The 14,901-nt window shown below is 41.4% G+C and overlaps 3 protein-coding genes across 14 annotated transcripts in view; all 3 read left to right on the forward strand.

Annotated features, from left to right (window-relative positions):
* LOC120724174 (protocadherin gamma-A11-like) overlaps positions 1–14,901 on the forward strand; it is a 125,339-nt gene that overhangs the window by 27,098 nt on the left and 83,340 nt on the right. The gene's annotated exons all lie outside the window — the stretch shown is intronic.
* LOC120724149 (protocadherin gamma-C5-like) overlaps positions 1–14,901 on the forward strand; it is a 301,683-nt gene that overhangs the window by 24,105 nt on the left and 262,677 nt on the right. The window contains exon 1 of one of the 12 annotated variants that reach the window (XM_040016163.1): positions 365–3,083. The exons of 7 other annotated variants lie outside the window; for them this stretch is intronic. In XM_040016163.1, the coding sequence (XP_039872097.1) occupies positions 684–3,083 (2,400 nt within the window). In that variant the 5' untranslated portion in view covers positions 365–683. 4 more of the 12 variants (XM_040016165.1, XM_040016182.1, XM_040016168.1 and 1 more) reach the window with 4 other exon arrangements.
* Positions 3,090–14,901, forward strand: part of LOC120724173 (protocadherin gamma-A11-like) — a 95,152-nt gene continuing 83,340 nt past the window's right edge. Inside the window, 2 exon segments of the mRNA XM_040016220.1 lie at positions 3,090–6,505; positions 6,507–6,866. Of these exon segments, the coding sequence (XP_039872154.1) occupies positions 4,475–6,505; positions 6,507–6,866 (2,391 nt within the window). The 5' untranslated portion in view covers positions 3,090–4,474.

The following is a 14,901-nucleotide window of genomic DNA, read 5'->3' on the forward strand; positions in this document are numbered from 1 at the left end:
TTCATTTTATTTCTCTGATGAATATTTGCCCTGGCTTGTGATTTTTCTTATTGCATAACTGAGTTTGTGGATGATATTTAAAGCTTCTTAAGTTGATTTTTCATGTTTTATACTTCTTACTTTACCCGAAGATTAGTGCTTATGTTTGTATTTACTCTACTTATGCATTTTCCTTTTTTTTTTTAGGGAGAATGCGCACCAGTGAAATGGTAATTGAACGTGGACGTTACTGGGATTACTAATTTTCTTTAGTAATGAATGTTTTTACCAGTCGAAAAATGTTGCCTACCCAGATCGGTATTAAAATATAAATTGACAATACGTTTAGCTGTAAACCCCCACCCCCCCTTTTTTTAAGAAGTGTGCTGTGTGTGCTGTGGTCATAAAGGAAATCAATGCGTTGTCTGCAAGTTAAATATTTCACTTGCAGACAACGCATATGAACTCAGAGAGTCGCTGTTTACCAGCAGTGGAAACATACCTCCACCCATAGCTCTTGGTTTGTTAGTGTTAATGCAGTCTTGTCATTGTCAAACTGTCCCTTTGGGTGTGCTTTTGTCCACCATTCTCTGGAAATATTTTCGATTATAACTGATGTGAAAAGAGCGCACTTGTTGTCGCACTGATACAGTTTGGACTGTTAAACGTTTTCGAGTGTTTTTCTTTGTATTTTTTGTCCAAAGATGGCACACAGTAGAAATTCGGTGGCGGGCCTGCTATACAGCTTTGCTTTCTTTCTTCAATCCTTTCTCTTCGGCTATGGAGATGTGAGCTATTCTTTTCCCGAGGAAATGAAGACCGGATCTGTCATAGGCAATGTAGCAAGGGACCTCGGACTGAACGTGGGGGAATTATCTGTTCGAAAGGCCCGCATTGACAGCGATCTGAGCCGTAAACGGTATTGTGACATAAATCCAAGCACTGGCGATTTAATTGTAGCTGAGAGGATTGATAGAGAGGCTCTTTGTGGCGAAAAGGCATCTTGCATCCTCAAATCTGAATTGGTCTTAGAGGCGCCACTTGTGTTACATCGAATTTCATTACAAATACAAGATATCAATGACAATCAACCTGTTTTTGCGAAAGACGAAATAAAAATAGAAATCAATGAATTGGCTGTAAAGGGATCCCGTTTCCGTATTTTGGAAGCACACGATCTCGATATTGGACAAAACGCTGTTCAAAGATATGTGTTGCAGACTAACAGTTATCTAGTGCTGAAAATACAGACTAAATTAGATGGAGGCAGATTTGCTGAACTAGTGTTGCAAAAGGAATTGGATCGCGAGGAACAGCGGGAATTCCGATTACTGCTTACTGCATTGGATGGGGGCAGTCCTAAAAGAAGTGGCACGACTACCGTGCATGTAATTGTCTTAGACGCTAACGATAACGCTCCGGTTTTTAGTCAACCTGTGTATAAAGCCAGTCTTCCTGAAAATTCTCCTTTATATACTGTAGTGGTTAAAGTGGCTGCAACTGATGCAGATGAAGGTCTAAATGGTAAGGTGACTTATGAGCTAAGTCGTATATCAGAGACTGGCAGAAGAGCATTTGATTTAAATCACATCACAGGAGAAATAAAGGTAATCGGACCTTTGGATTTTGAAGAAGAGTCCGTTTATGAAATGCGTGTAGATGCTAAAGACGGATATGGTCTTACCTCAGACTCAAAAGTAATAATTGAGCTGTCAGATGTAAATGACAACCCACCTGGGATTAGTTTAAAATCACTATCTAACTCCATACCCGAGAACGCGTCACCTGGTACAGAGGTGGGAATCATTAACGTGCAGGACAAAGACTCTGAGAATAACGGACAGGTCCGCTGCTCCATCCAGCAGGGTGTCCCCTTTAAGTTGGTTCCGTCTATTAAAAACTATTATTCTCTGGTGACCACAGGACAACTGGACCGCGAACTAGTGTCTGATTACAACATTACAATCACTGCCACTGACGAGGGCTCTCCACCTCTGTCCTCTTCTAAAAGTGTTCAGTTATCTGTAGCTGACATCAACGACAACCCACCTGTGTTCGAGGAACAGTCGTACAGTGCATATGTGAGTGAGAATAACAAACCTGGCTCCACTTTATGTTCCGTTAGTGCTCGAGACCCCGACTGGAGACAGAACGGTACAGTGGTTTATTCTCTGTTAGCTGGTGAGGTGAACGGTGCCCCGGTGTCCTCCTATCTGTCTGTGAACGGAGACACGGGTGTGATCCACGCTGTGAGGTCGTTTGATTATGAACAGTTTAGGAGTTTTAAAGTCCACGTGATGGCCAGAGACAATGGTTCTCCTCCACTCAGCAGCAACGTGACCGTGAGTGTGTTCATCTCAGATGTGAATGACAACTCTCCTCAGATCCTGTATCCCTCCCCGGAGGGCAACTCCTTCATGACCGAGCTGGTCCCCAAAGCTGCACACGGAGGCTCTCTGGTGTCCAAAGTGATCGCGGTGGACGCGGACTCCGGACAGAACGCCTGGCTGTCCTATCAAATAGTCAAATCCACTGATCCGGGACTTTTTACCATTGGTGTCCACAGTGGAGAGATCAGGACACACCGGGACATTTCTGAATCTGACAGCACGAAACAGAACCTTGTAGTGGCAGTGAAAGATAACGGACAGCCCCCTCTGTCTGCCACCTGTTCCATGTATTTACTTATTTCTGATAACTTGGCTGAGGTGCCAGAACTGAAGGATCTGTCTTATAATGAGAGCAATTCCAAACTGACCTCTTATCTGATCATCGCGTTGGTGTCTGTGTCCACGTTTTTTCTGACTTTCATCATCATCATCCTGGGTTTGAGGTTTTGTCGCAGGAGAAAGCCCAGACTGTTGTTTGACGGAGCAGTGGCCATCCCCAGCGGTTATCTCCCTCCTAATTACGCAGATGTTGATGGCACAGGAACTTTACACAGTGCTTACAATTATGATGCGTACCTGACCACAGGTTCAAGAACCAGTGACTTTAAGTTTGTGACATCATACAATGACAACACGCTGCCTGCTGACCAGACTCTGAAGAAAAGTCCATCAGACTTTGCTGAAATGTTTGATAATCCAGATGAGTCTGTAGAGGTAGGACATGTTTTTTTAAATAATCTAATTTAACGTTGCAGTGTAATGTTATGCACTTCAGCTACTTTCTTCTCAGTTTTTAAATCTTTTAGAGGTGTTGATTCATAGGAAGGCATTCACTGGCACGCATTTTCTTGATATTCCTTTTTTTGGCACAGCCCTTTTGAAGTGACTGATGTGCACGTTTTGTTTCCAAATGTCACTAGTTATGCAGTTATTTTACTGGCTTTTGCCATTTTAAAAAATATTAAATGATTAAAAAAATATTTTACGATTATTACTTGTCTGCAACTTGTTGAATTATAACTTTAGTCATGTTTAAGTGAAAATTGTCAGTCATCGCAAATTGACATTCTGAAATACTGAGTGGTCAATAACATTTATCAATTTAATTATCAGTTAATTCGTTGTAGTACAGTGTGCCTAATAAGTCCGTTATTTGCTGTTAGATGTGAAGTTCCACTAGTCAGTTTGATATTTTGAATGTAATTCGTGTAATCACGAGCCCGTTAAACTTATATGCTACAGATGAAATGTTTTAAAAATAATTTTAGTACATTTATAGAGACTGTTGTTAAGTGGTGTTTACTAACTACGTTTAACACACGTCATATTTGCTTAATTAATGGAAAAATAAACAAATTCTCTCTCAAATTTCAAGACCACTTAGAATATTGATTAGTTTTGTCCGTGTAAATTGTGTGTCTACTGCAAATGCCTTTTAGATGTTGTAGTTCCAGGCGTTTTTTAATCATCAAACAATAGACTAAATGAAATTATTATTCTTTTATTCTTCGTTAAAAATATCTTTCACTCATTTTCTATGCCTTATGATTAAACACCCTGTTTTTTTATTTTGCGGGACTTTAGATTCTCCAATAAATATTCTTTTTTTAAAAAATATAGGACTAGTGTTATTTTAATGTGTTTTTAGAAAAGTCCATCATGTTGTCACTTTCAGAAAATTTAAATGAGGGAAGTATGTATATCTTTTCCTCACCCTTGAAGCGCTGTCTGTGGTGCTGAATGAAACTTTGTGCTTTTTTGTACTTTAACACAAAATCAAAGTCCAAACTTGCAGGAAAAATCGGTTTCTTTTGTGAATTAAAATTGGCAACAAAACGATTACGGTGGTCGTTGTGGCTGTAACTGTGGCATTTTATACTAGCTTATAACATGTTTATTTGTAATATCTCAAATTAACTCACAGCGTCGCTGCTCACTAGCAGATGTGAAGAGGTTCAATTCCCCACCCACTACCAACGAAGATATTAGTCTAAAACTAGAGCTACCATTGTTGTAGTCGCGGTATACGCTGTTTTGTTATCACTTTGTGTAATATTCCCAGCGGAAGGGGCATTTTTGTATTCGTGTCTTGTTTGGGTGAAAAAATGGCCCTAAAAAGACAAGCCTTGCTCTGTTTTGTGTTCGGCTTTGCTCTGTTTTTCGAGATAACCGCTGCGGACCTCAGCTATTCTGCACCGGAGGAGATGAGACCGGGATCCATTGTTGGGAATATTGCCAAGGATCTCGGCCTGGAAGTAGCAAAATTGTTCACTCGTAAAGCCCGGATTGATACAGAGGAAAACTACCAGCATTACTGCGACATTGACCTCAAGACTGGAAATTTTGTCATCAGGGAGAAGATTGACAGGGAGGAGCTGTGCGGGGACAGGCTTTCGTGCATGCTTAAATTTGAATTAGTCGTGGAGAGCCCTTTGGAGCTGCACCGTATTTCACTGCTTATTCTGGATGTAAACGACAATTCACCAGTTTTCCCTAAAGATATAGTTAAGTTGGAAATAAGAGAATCAGCAGATAAAGGAGCTCGATACCGCGTCAATGAAGCACATGATGTAGATATTGGGCAGAACGCAGTCAAACAATACAGTTTACAAAAGAATGACCATTTTGTTTTATCTGTTCGAGAAGATGCTGATGGGACTAAGAGCATCGAGCTGGTGCTAGATAAAGAGCTAGACCGCGAAAAGGAGCACGATTTAAATTTCATCCTGACTGCAGTCGATGGTGGAAATCCACAGAGGTCAGGAAGTGCCGTTATACACGTTACTGTGTTGGATGCTAACGATAACGCGCCAGTGTTTGACCAGGCTGTTTACAAAGCCAATCTACCTGAAAATTCAAATCTTAACACTTTAGTTGTAATTGTAAGCGCAACTGATGCAGATGAGGGAGTGAACGGAGAGGTGTCGTACGAATTTAATCGCATCACAGAAAGAGCTAAAAGGGTTTTTTCACTGGACAGTAAAACAGGAGAGATAAAGGTCACAGGAATGCTTGATTTTGAGACAAATTCAAAATATGAGATGCGTATAGAGGCCAAAGATGGTTATGGGCTTTCATCCGACGCTAAAGTAATGATCGATATCACCGATGTTAATGACAATGCACCAGTAATATATATAAAATCACTAATGAACCCCCCTGCAGAGAACGTGCCGCCTGGTACAGAGGTGGGCATCATTAACGTGCAGGACAAAGACTCTGAGAATAACGGACAGGTCCGCTGCTCCATCCAGCAGGGTGTCCCCTTTAAGTTGGTTCCGTCTATTAAAAACTATTATTCTCTGGTGACCACAGGACAACTGGACCGCGAACTAGTGTCTGATTACAACATTACAATCACTGCCACTGACGAGGGCTCTCCACCTCTGTCCTCTTCTAAAAGTGTTCAGTTATCTGTAGCTGACATCAACGACAACCCACCTGTGTTTGAGGAACAGTCGTACAGCGCATATGTGAGTGAGAATAACAAACCGGGCTCCACTTTATGTTCCGTTAGTGCTCGAGACCCCGACTGGAGACAGAACGGTACAGTGGTTTATTCTCTGTTAGCTGGTGAGGTGAACGGTGCCCCGGTGTCCTCCTATCTGTCTGTGAACGGAGACACGGGTGTGATCCACGCTGTGAGGTCGTTTGATTATGAACAGTTCAGGAGTTTTAAAGTCCACGTGATGGCCAGAGACAACGGTTCTCCTCCACTCAGCAGCAACGTGACCGTGAGTGTGTTCATCTCAGACGTGAATGACAACTCTCCTCAGATCCTGTATCCCTCCCTGGAGGGCAACTCCTTCATGACCGAGCTGGTCCCCAAAGCTGCACACGGAGGCTCTCTGGTGTCCAAAGTGATCGCGGTGGACGCGGACTCCGGACAGAACGCCTGGCTGTCCTATCAAATAGTCAAATCCACTGCTCCGGGACTTTTTACTATTGGTGTCCACAGCGGAGAAATCAGGACACTGCGGGACATTTCTGAATCTGACAGCATGAAACAGAACCTTGTAGTGGCAGTGAAAGATAACGGACAGCCCCCTCTGTCTGCCACCTGTTCCATGTATTTACTTATTTCTGATAACTTGGCTGAGGTGCCAGAACTGAAGGATCTGTCTTATAATGAGACCAAATTCCAAACTGACTTCTTATCTGATCATCGCGCTGGTGTCTGTGTCTACGTTTTTTCTGACTTTCATCATCATCATCCTGGGTTTGAGATTTTGTCGTAGGAGAAAGCCCAGACTGTTATTTGACGGAGCAGTTGCCATCCCCAGCGGTTATCTCCCTCCTAATTACGCAGATGTTGATGGCACAGGAACTTTACGCAGCGCTTACAATTATGACGCGTACCTGACCACGGGATCAAGAACCAGTGACTTTAAGTTTGTGACATCGTACAATGACAACACGCTGCCTGCTGACCAGACTCTGAAGAAAAGTCCATCAGACTTTGCTGAAATGTTTGATAATCCGGATGAGTCTGTAGAGGTAGGACATGTTTTTTTAAAATAATCTAATTTAACGTTGCAGTGTAATGTTATGCACTTCAGCTACTTTCTTCTCAGTTTTTAAATCTTTTAGAGGTGTTGATTCATAGGAAGGCATTCACTGGCACGCATTTTCTTGATATTCCTTTTTTTGGCACAGCCCTTTTGAAGTGACTGATGTGCACGTTTTGTTTCCAAATGTCACTAGTTATGCAGTTATTTTACTGGCTTTTGCCATTTTAAAAAGATATTAAATGATTAAAAAATATTTTACGATTATTACTTGTCTGCAACTTGTTGAATTATAACTTTAGTCATGTTTAAGTGAAAATTGTCAGTCATCACAAATTGACATTCTGAAATACTGAGTGGTCAATAAAATTTATCAATTTAATTATCAGTTAATTCTCTGTAGGACAGTGTGCCTAATAAGTCCATTGCTTGCTGTTAGATGTGAAGTTCCAATAGTCAGTTTGATATTTTGAATGTAATTCGTGTAATCACGAGCCCGTTAAACTTGTACTTATGCTACAGATGAAATGTTTTAAAAAAAATAATTGTAGTACATTTATAGAAACTGTTGTTAAGTGGTGTTTACTAACTACGTTTAACACACGTCACATTTACTTAATTAATGGAAAAATAAACAAATTCTCTCTCAAATTTCAAGACCACTTAGAATATTGATTAGTTTTGTCCGTGTAAATTGTGTGTCTACTGCAAACGCCTAGTAGATGTTGTAGTTCCAGGCGTTTTTTAATCATCAAACAATAGACTAAATGAAATTATTATTCTTTTATTCTTCGTTAAAAATATCTTTCACTCATTTTCTGTGCCTTATGATTAAACACCCTGTTTTTTTCTTTTGCGGGACTTTAGATTCTCCAATAAATATTTGTTTTTTTAAAAATATAGGACTAGTGTTGTTTTAATGTGTTTTTAGAAAAGTCCATCATGTTGTCACTTTCAGAAAATTTAAATGAGGGAAGTATGTATGTCTTTTTCTCACCCTTGAAGCGCTGTCTGTGGTGCTGAATGAAACTTTGTGCTTTTTTGTACTTTAACACAAAATCAAAGTCCAAACTTGCAGGAAAAATCGGTTTCTTTTGTGAATTAAAATTGGCAACAAAACGATTACGGTGGTCGTTGTGGCTGTAACTGTGGCATTTTATACTAGCTTATAACATGTTTATTTGTAATATCTCAAATTAACTCACAGCGTCGCTGCTCACTAGCAGATGTGAAGAGGTTCAATTCCCCACCCACTACCAACGAAGATATTAGTCTAAAACTAGAGCTACCATTGTTATAGTCGCGGTATACGCTGTTTTGTTATCACTTTGTGTAATATTCCCAGCGGAAGGGGCATTTTTGTATTCGTGTCTTTTTTGGGTGAAAAAATGGCCCTAAAAAGACAAGCCTCGCTCTGTTTTGTGTTCGGCTTTGCTCTGTTTTTCGAGATAACCGCTGCGGACCTCAGCTATTCTGCACCGGAGGAGATGAGACCGGGATCCATTGTTGGGAATATTGCCAAGGATCTCGGCCTGGAAGTAGCAAAATTGTTCACTCGTAAAGCCCGGATTGATACAGAGGAAAACTACCAGCATTACTGCGACATTGACCTCAAGACTGGAAATTTTGTCATCAGGGAGAAGATTGACAGGGAGGAGCTGTGCGGGGAGAGGCTTTCGTGCATGCTTAAATTTGAATTAGTCGTGGAGAGCCCTTTGGAGCTGCACCGTATTTCACTGCTTATTCTGGATGTGAACGACAATTCACCAGTTTTCCCTAAAGATACAGTTAAGTTGGAAATAACAGAATCAGCAGTTAAAGGAGCTCGATACCGCGTCAATGAAGCACATGATGTAGATATTGGGCAGAACGCAGTCAAACAATACAGTTTACAAAAGAATGACCATTTTGTTTTATCTGTTCGAGAAGATGCTGATGGGACTAAGAGCATCGAGCTGGTGCTAGATAAAGAGCTAGACCGCGAAAAGGAGCACGATTTAAATTTCATCCTGACTGCAGTCGATGGTGGAAATCCACAGAGGTCAGGAAGTGCCGTTATACACGTTACTGTGTTGGATGCTAACGATAACGCGCCAGTGTTTGACCAGGCCGTTTACAAAGCCAATCTACCTGAAAATTCAAATCTTAACACTTTAGTTGTAATTGTAAGCGCAACTGATGCAGATGAGGGAGTGAACGGAGAGGTGTCGTACGAATTTAATCGCATCACAGAAAGAGCTAAAAGGGTTTTTTCACTGGACAGTAAAACAGGAGAGATAAAGGTCACAGGAATGCTTGATTTTGAGACAAATTCAAAATATGAGATGCGTATAGAGGCCAAAGATGGTTATGGACTTTCATCAGACGCTAAAGTAATGATCGATATCACCGATGTTAATGACAATGCACCAGTAATATATATAAAGTCATTGATGAACCCCGCTGCAGAGAACGTGCCAACTGGTACAGAGGTGGGAATCATTAACGTGCAGGACAGAGACGCTGAGAATAACGGACAGGTCCGCTGCTCCATCCAGCAGGGTGTCCCCTTTAAGTTGGTTCCTTCTATTAAAAACTATTATTCTCTGGTGACCACAGGACAACTGGACCGCGAACTAGTGTCTGATTACAACATTACAATCACTGCCACTGACGAGGGCTCTCCACCTCTGTCCTCTTCTAAAAGTGTTCAGTTATCTGTAGCTGACATCAACGACAACCCACCTGTGTTTGAGGAACAGTCGTACAGTGCATATGTGAGTGAGAATAACAAACCGGGCTCCACTTTATGTTCCGTTAGTGCTCGAGACCCCGACTGGAGACAGAACGGTACAGTGGTTTATTCTCTGTTAGCTGGTGAGGTGAACGGTGCCCCGGTGTCCTCCTATCTGTCTGTGAACGGAGACACGGGTGTGATCCACGCTGTGAGGTCGTTTGATTATGAACAGTTCAGGAGTTTTAAAGTCCACGTGATGGCCAGAGACAACGGTTCTCCTCCACTCAGCAGCAACGTGACCGTGAGTGTGTTCATCTCAGACGTGAATGACAACTCTCCTCAGATCCTGTACCCCTCCCCGGAGGGCAACTCCTTCATGACCGAGCTGGTCCCCAAAGCTGCACACGGAGGCTCTCTGGTGTCCAAAGTGATCGCGGTGGACGCGGACTCCGGACAGAACGCCTGGCTGTCCTATCAAATAGTCAAATCCACCGATCCAGGTCTTTTTACCATTGGTGTCCACAGCGGAGAGATCAGGACACTGCGGGACATTTCTGAATCTGACAGCATGAAACAGAACCTTGTAGTGGCAGTGAAAGATAACGGACAGCCCTCTCTGTCTGCCACCTGTTCCATGTATTTACTTATTTCTGATAACTTGGCTGAGGTGCCAGAACTGAAGGATCTGTCTTATAATGAGAGCAATTCCAAACTGACCTCTTATCTGATCATCGCGCTGGTGTCTGTGTCCACGTTTTTTCTGACTTTCATCATCATCATCCTGGGTTTGAGGTTTTGTCGCAGGAGAAAGCCCAGACTGTTGTTTGACGGAGCAGTTGCCATCCCCAGCGGTTATCTCCCTCCTAATTACGCAGATGTTGATGGCACAGGAACTTTACACAGCGCTTACAATTATGATGCATACCTGACCACAGGTTCTAGAACCAGTGACTTTAAGTTTGTGACATCGTACAATGACAACACGCTGCCTTCTGATCAGACTCTGAAGAAAAGTCCATCAGATTTTCTCGAGGCGTTTGGGGAGTCGGACGACCCTCCCCAGGTAAGGAAAGACTGAAATAAGCTTCTTTTTGACAAACGTGTGATGTCAATCTCTACATGATATTTGCCAATTTCGAGCAACCGTCTATTTCAGTTACATTTTTTTAAAATGCTATTATATCAAATGTTCTTAACTAACATTCATCAAAGGAAAACATTTAGTTAACACCCCATTCACAATTAACTTGCCAGAACATATTGTCAGAAAATACTCAACGATTATTATTATATTTTTAATCTTCTTATCTATCAGATCAGTTTTCTTTTAGGTGTTGTTGCTCCACTGGCATCAATTTACTGTTTTATCTAATAACTTAGTATGTTATATGTCAATTAGAAATAGTTTAATTATATTGTTTTGTCTTTCTAATATTTTTCTTATTGAAAGATGAAAAAGTTTAACTGTCTACTTACTTTTTAGAACCCCATCCATTCTTTAAGATGTTACTTGTTTTTTACTTTCAGCAATGGATCATCTTCAGATTAATTATTATTGCACTCTCAGTAGATAATTATCTGAGTAATAACTCACTTTGAACACATATCGCAAGGCCATAAACAGACATAAGAAAAGCCAAAAGGATTCTCCCAGAAAGCTTTAGCTCATCTGTTTATGGAGAAATATTTAAAACAATAGTCATTGTGCTTTCAGAGGAGGATCATTGGTTAATACAAGTATATTGTGTTTCTTTTTTGGCAAGTCTGCTAAAATTGCCCTATAGCTACATGCATCCCTTGAATAGTTTGATTCCAAGTTAGTACAGTTTTCCAAGTTTATTAAAGTTATGTTTTAACTGCGACCAACAGTAATGTGCATGCTCTTTGGACTAGAGGTGCTGCCATATGACTAGTGATTTGTTACTTTTACTTTTCTTCATTTAAAATGTTGTAACATACTGACAAAGACTGTATTTTTCTTTTATACAAACTGAGCGTAAGGACTTGTTTGAGTAGACTCTGTCCATGGTGCTGAACACATAGAAGGCAACCATACGGAAAGTAGTTTGGAGACAAATTTTACATGCTGCTATTTTCATTAAAATTTACTTGCAGAGAAAATGTTAAGTTTAATCGCAGTTTAAGCTAAATAACACAATATTGCAATTTTGTAGATAAATGCTAAATACTGCGTTCACTGGCGTTAAAACAACGTTATAAGTGTGCACTGCAACATGGTTTTACTTACTTCCATCACAGCACTTAACAGATTCTTTGATCCTAGCAGAAACTGTGGCTGTAGTTACTTGCTTTAATGAAATTAATACAATTTAACATATTAAGGTGCTTAATTGTGTTTATATGGGAAATAGTTGCATGACGTCATTAACCTGTCAATCTGGTATTTTACCAGATGTTCTGTCTGAAATGAACACATCGTGTCGCTGTCTACCAGATTACTTTGAAACATTGTAACGTCAACGCCATCGTCTCCACCCATTGTTCCTGCGCTTTGTGTTGGAAGGAACCATTGGATTGCAGTGCTGATTTCTGTATTTGGATTTGTTTAATTCACTCCATCGCAAACGCGTTCGAGAGGTGAACTAACTCCGTTGTATCTTTTCTTTGCTGGCGGATGTTTCTGTTTTTGTAATTATGGAATACGGTGGATTTTTAGAGCCTGGCCTGATTACCCTCTTTGTCGTCTGTATACTTGCGCTGCAATCAGTGTGTACTGAAGTAAGCTATTCTATCCAAGAGGAGCTGAAACCAGGAACTGTCTTTGGAAATATAGCTAAGGATCTCGGTCTGGATATTACTACATTGTCATCTCGCAAGGCCCGTGTTGACGCAGAAGGAGATAACGAACGATTTTGTGCCGTTAGTTTACAAACGGGAGATTTGAGCGTTGCCGAGCAGCTTGACAGAGAGAGTCTTTGTGGCACGAAATCGTCATGCATTTTAATCCAGGAACTTGTACTGGAGAATCCTTTAGAACTACATCGTATAAATCTACATGTTCAAGATATAAACGACAACTCTCCACAATTCAAAAGAAATTCCATTAAAATGGAAATAAGTGAGTCAGCAGAAAAGGGGACTCGTTTCCGAATAGAGGGCGCGCACGATGCGGATATAGGCAAAAATTCTGTTCAGAGGTACAGTCTACAAAAAAATGATAACTTTATTTTAATGGTTGATGCAAACAACGTTGAGCTTGTTCTTGATCACAAACTCGACAGAGAAACACAGCGAGAGATTAATTTACCTCTCACAGCTGTTGATGGTGGTTCACCACAGAGATCAAGCACTGTTATGATACATGTCACCGTACTGGATGCTAATGATAATGCTCCAGTATTCAGCCAAGCCGTTTATAAAGCCAGCATACCCGAAAACTCTCCTCTTAATACTGTAGTGGTTAGAGTCAGCGCTACAGATGCTGATGAGGGAGTGAATGGCGAGGTGTCCTATGACTTTGGCCATGTGTCAGATATCGATGAAAAGGTGTTTTCTATTGATTTTAAAACTGGCGAAATCAGAGTAATTGGTACAACTGATTTTGAGAAAAAGAATGCATTTGAACTGCCAGTCATAGCCAATGACGGTCTGGGATTAAGTTCGTCTGCAAAAGTTTACATAGAGCTAACTGATGAAAATGATAACGCCCCTTTAGTTTATTTAAAATCACTGTCTAATCCCATACCCGAGAACGCGCCAACTGGTACAGAGGTGGGCATCATTAACGTGCAGGACAGAGATTCTGAGAATAACCGACAGGTCCGCTGCTCCATCCAGCAGGGTGTCCCCTTTAAGTTGGTTCCTTCTATTAAAAACTATTATTCTCTGGTGACCACAGGACAACTGGACCGCGAACTAGTGTCTGATTACAACATTACAATCACTGCCACTGACGAGGGCTCTCCACCTCTGTCCTCCTCTAAAAGTGTTCAGTTATCTGTAGCTGACATCAACGACAACCCACCTGTGTTTGAGGAACAGTCGTACAGCGCATATGTGAGTGAGAATAACAAACCTGGCTCCACTTTATGTTCCGTTAGTGCTCGAGACCCCGACTGGAGACAGAACGGTACAGTGGTATATTCTCTGTTAGCTGGTGAGGTGAACGGTGCCCCGGTGTCCTCCTATCTGTCTGTGAACGGAGACACGGGTGTGATCCACTCTGTGAGGTCGTTTGATTATGAACAGTTCAGGAGTTTTAAAGTCCATGTGATGGCCAGAGACAACGGTTCTCCTCCTCTCAGCAGCAACGTGACCGTGAGTGTGTTCATCTCAGATGTGAATGACAACTCTCCTCAGATCCTGTACCCCTCCCCGGAGGGCAACTCCTTCATGACCGAGCTGGTCCCCAAAGCTGCACACGGAGGCTCTCTGGTGTCCAAAGTGATCGCGGTGGACGCGGACTCCGGACAGAACGCCTGGCTGTCCTATCATATAGTCAAATCCACTGATCCGGGACTTTTTACTATTGGTGTCCACAGCGGAGAGATCAGGACACAGCGGGACATTTCTGAATCTGACAGCACGAAACAGAACCTTGTAGTGGCAGTGAAAGATAACGGACAGCCCTCTCTGTCTGCCACCTGTTCCATGTATTTACTTATTTCTGATAACTTGGCTGAGGTGCCAGAACTGAAGGATCTTTCTTATAATGAGAGCAATTCCAAACTGACCTCTTATCTGATCATCGCGCTGGTGTCTGTGTCTACGTTTTTCCTGACTTTCATCATCATCATCCTGGGTTTGAGGTTTTGTCGCAGGAGAAAGCCCAGACTGTTGTTTGACGGAGCAGTCGCCATCCCCAGCGGTTATCTTCCTCCTAATTACGCAGATGTTGATGGCACAGGGACTTTACGCAGCACTTACAATTATGACGCGTACCTGACCACAGGTTCAAGAACCAGTGATTTTAAGTTTGTGACATCATACAATGACAACACGCTGCCCGCTGATCAGACTCTGAAGAAAAGTCCATCAGATTTTCTCGAGGCGTTTGGGGAGTCTGACGACCCTCCCCAGGTAAGAATACTACGTTGACGTCATTACACCTACGTCATTCAAAAAAAATTCAACCCTTCTTCGGAAACACATCTTCGGTGTTACTTTCTTTTAATCAAATCAACTATTTTCATAAAACTTTTTTTTTCATAGATGAAAATATTGTATATTACTGTACTTATGAACTTGAGTTAGTAAAGCTCCGAATAACATCATTAACCGAGAATTTTACTAAAAATTCGTCGTTTTTGTTTTAATATCAGTTCATGTCATTGGCCTTATTTCAACT

This window comes from Simochromis diagramma, unplaced genomic scaffold, assembly GCF_900408965.1.
Source record: "Simochromis diagramma unplaced genomic scaffold, fSimDia1.1 OVJJ01000685.1, whole genome shotgun sequence".
Classification (NCBI taxonomy): Eukaryota; Metazoa; Chordata; class Actinopteri; order Cichliformes; family Cichlidae; genus Simochromis; species Simochromis diagramma.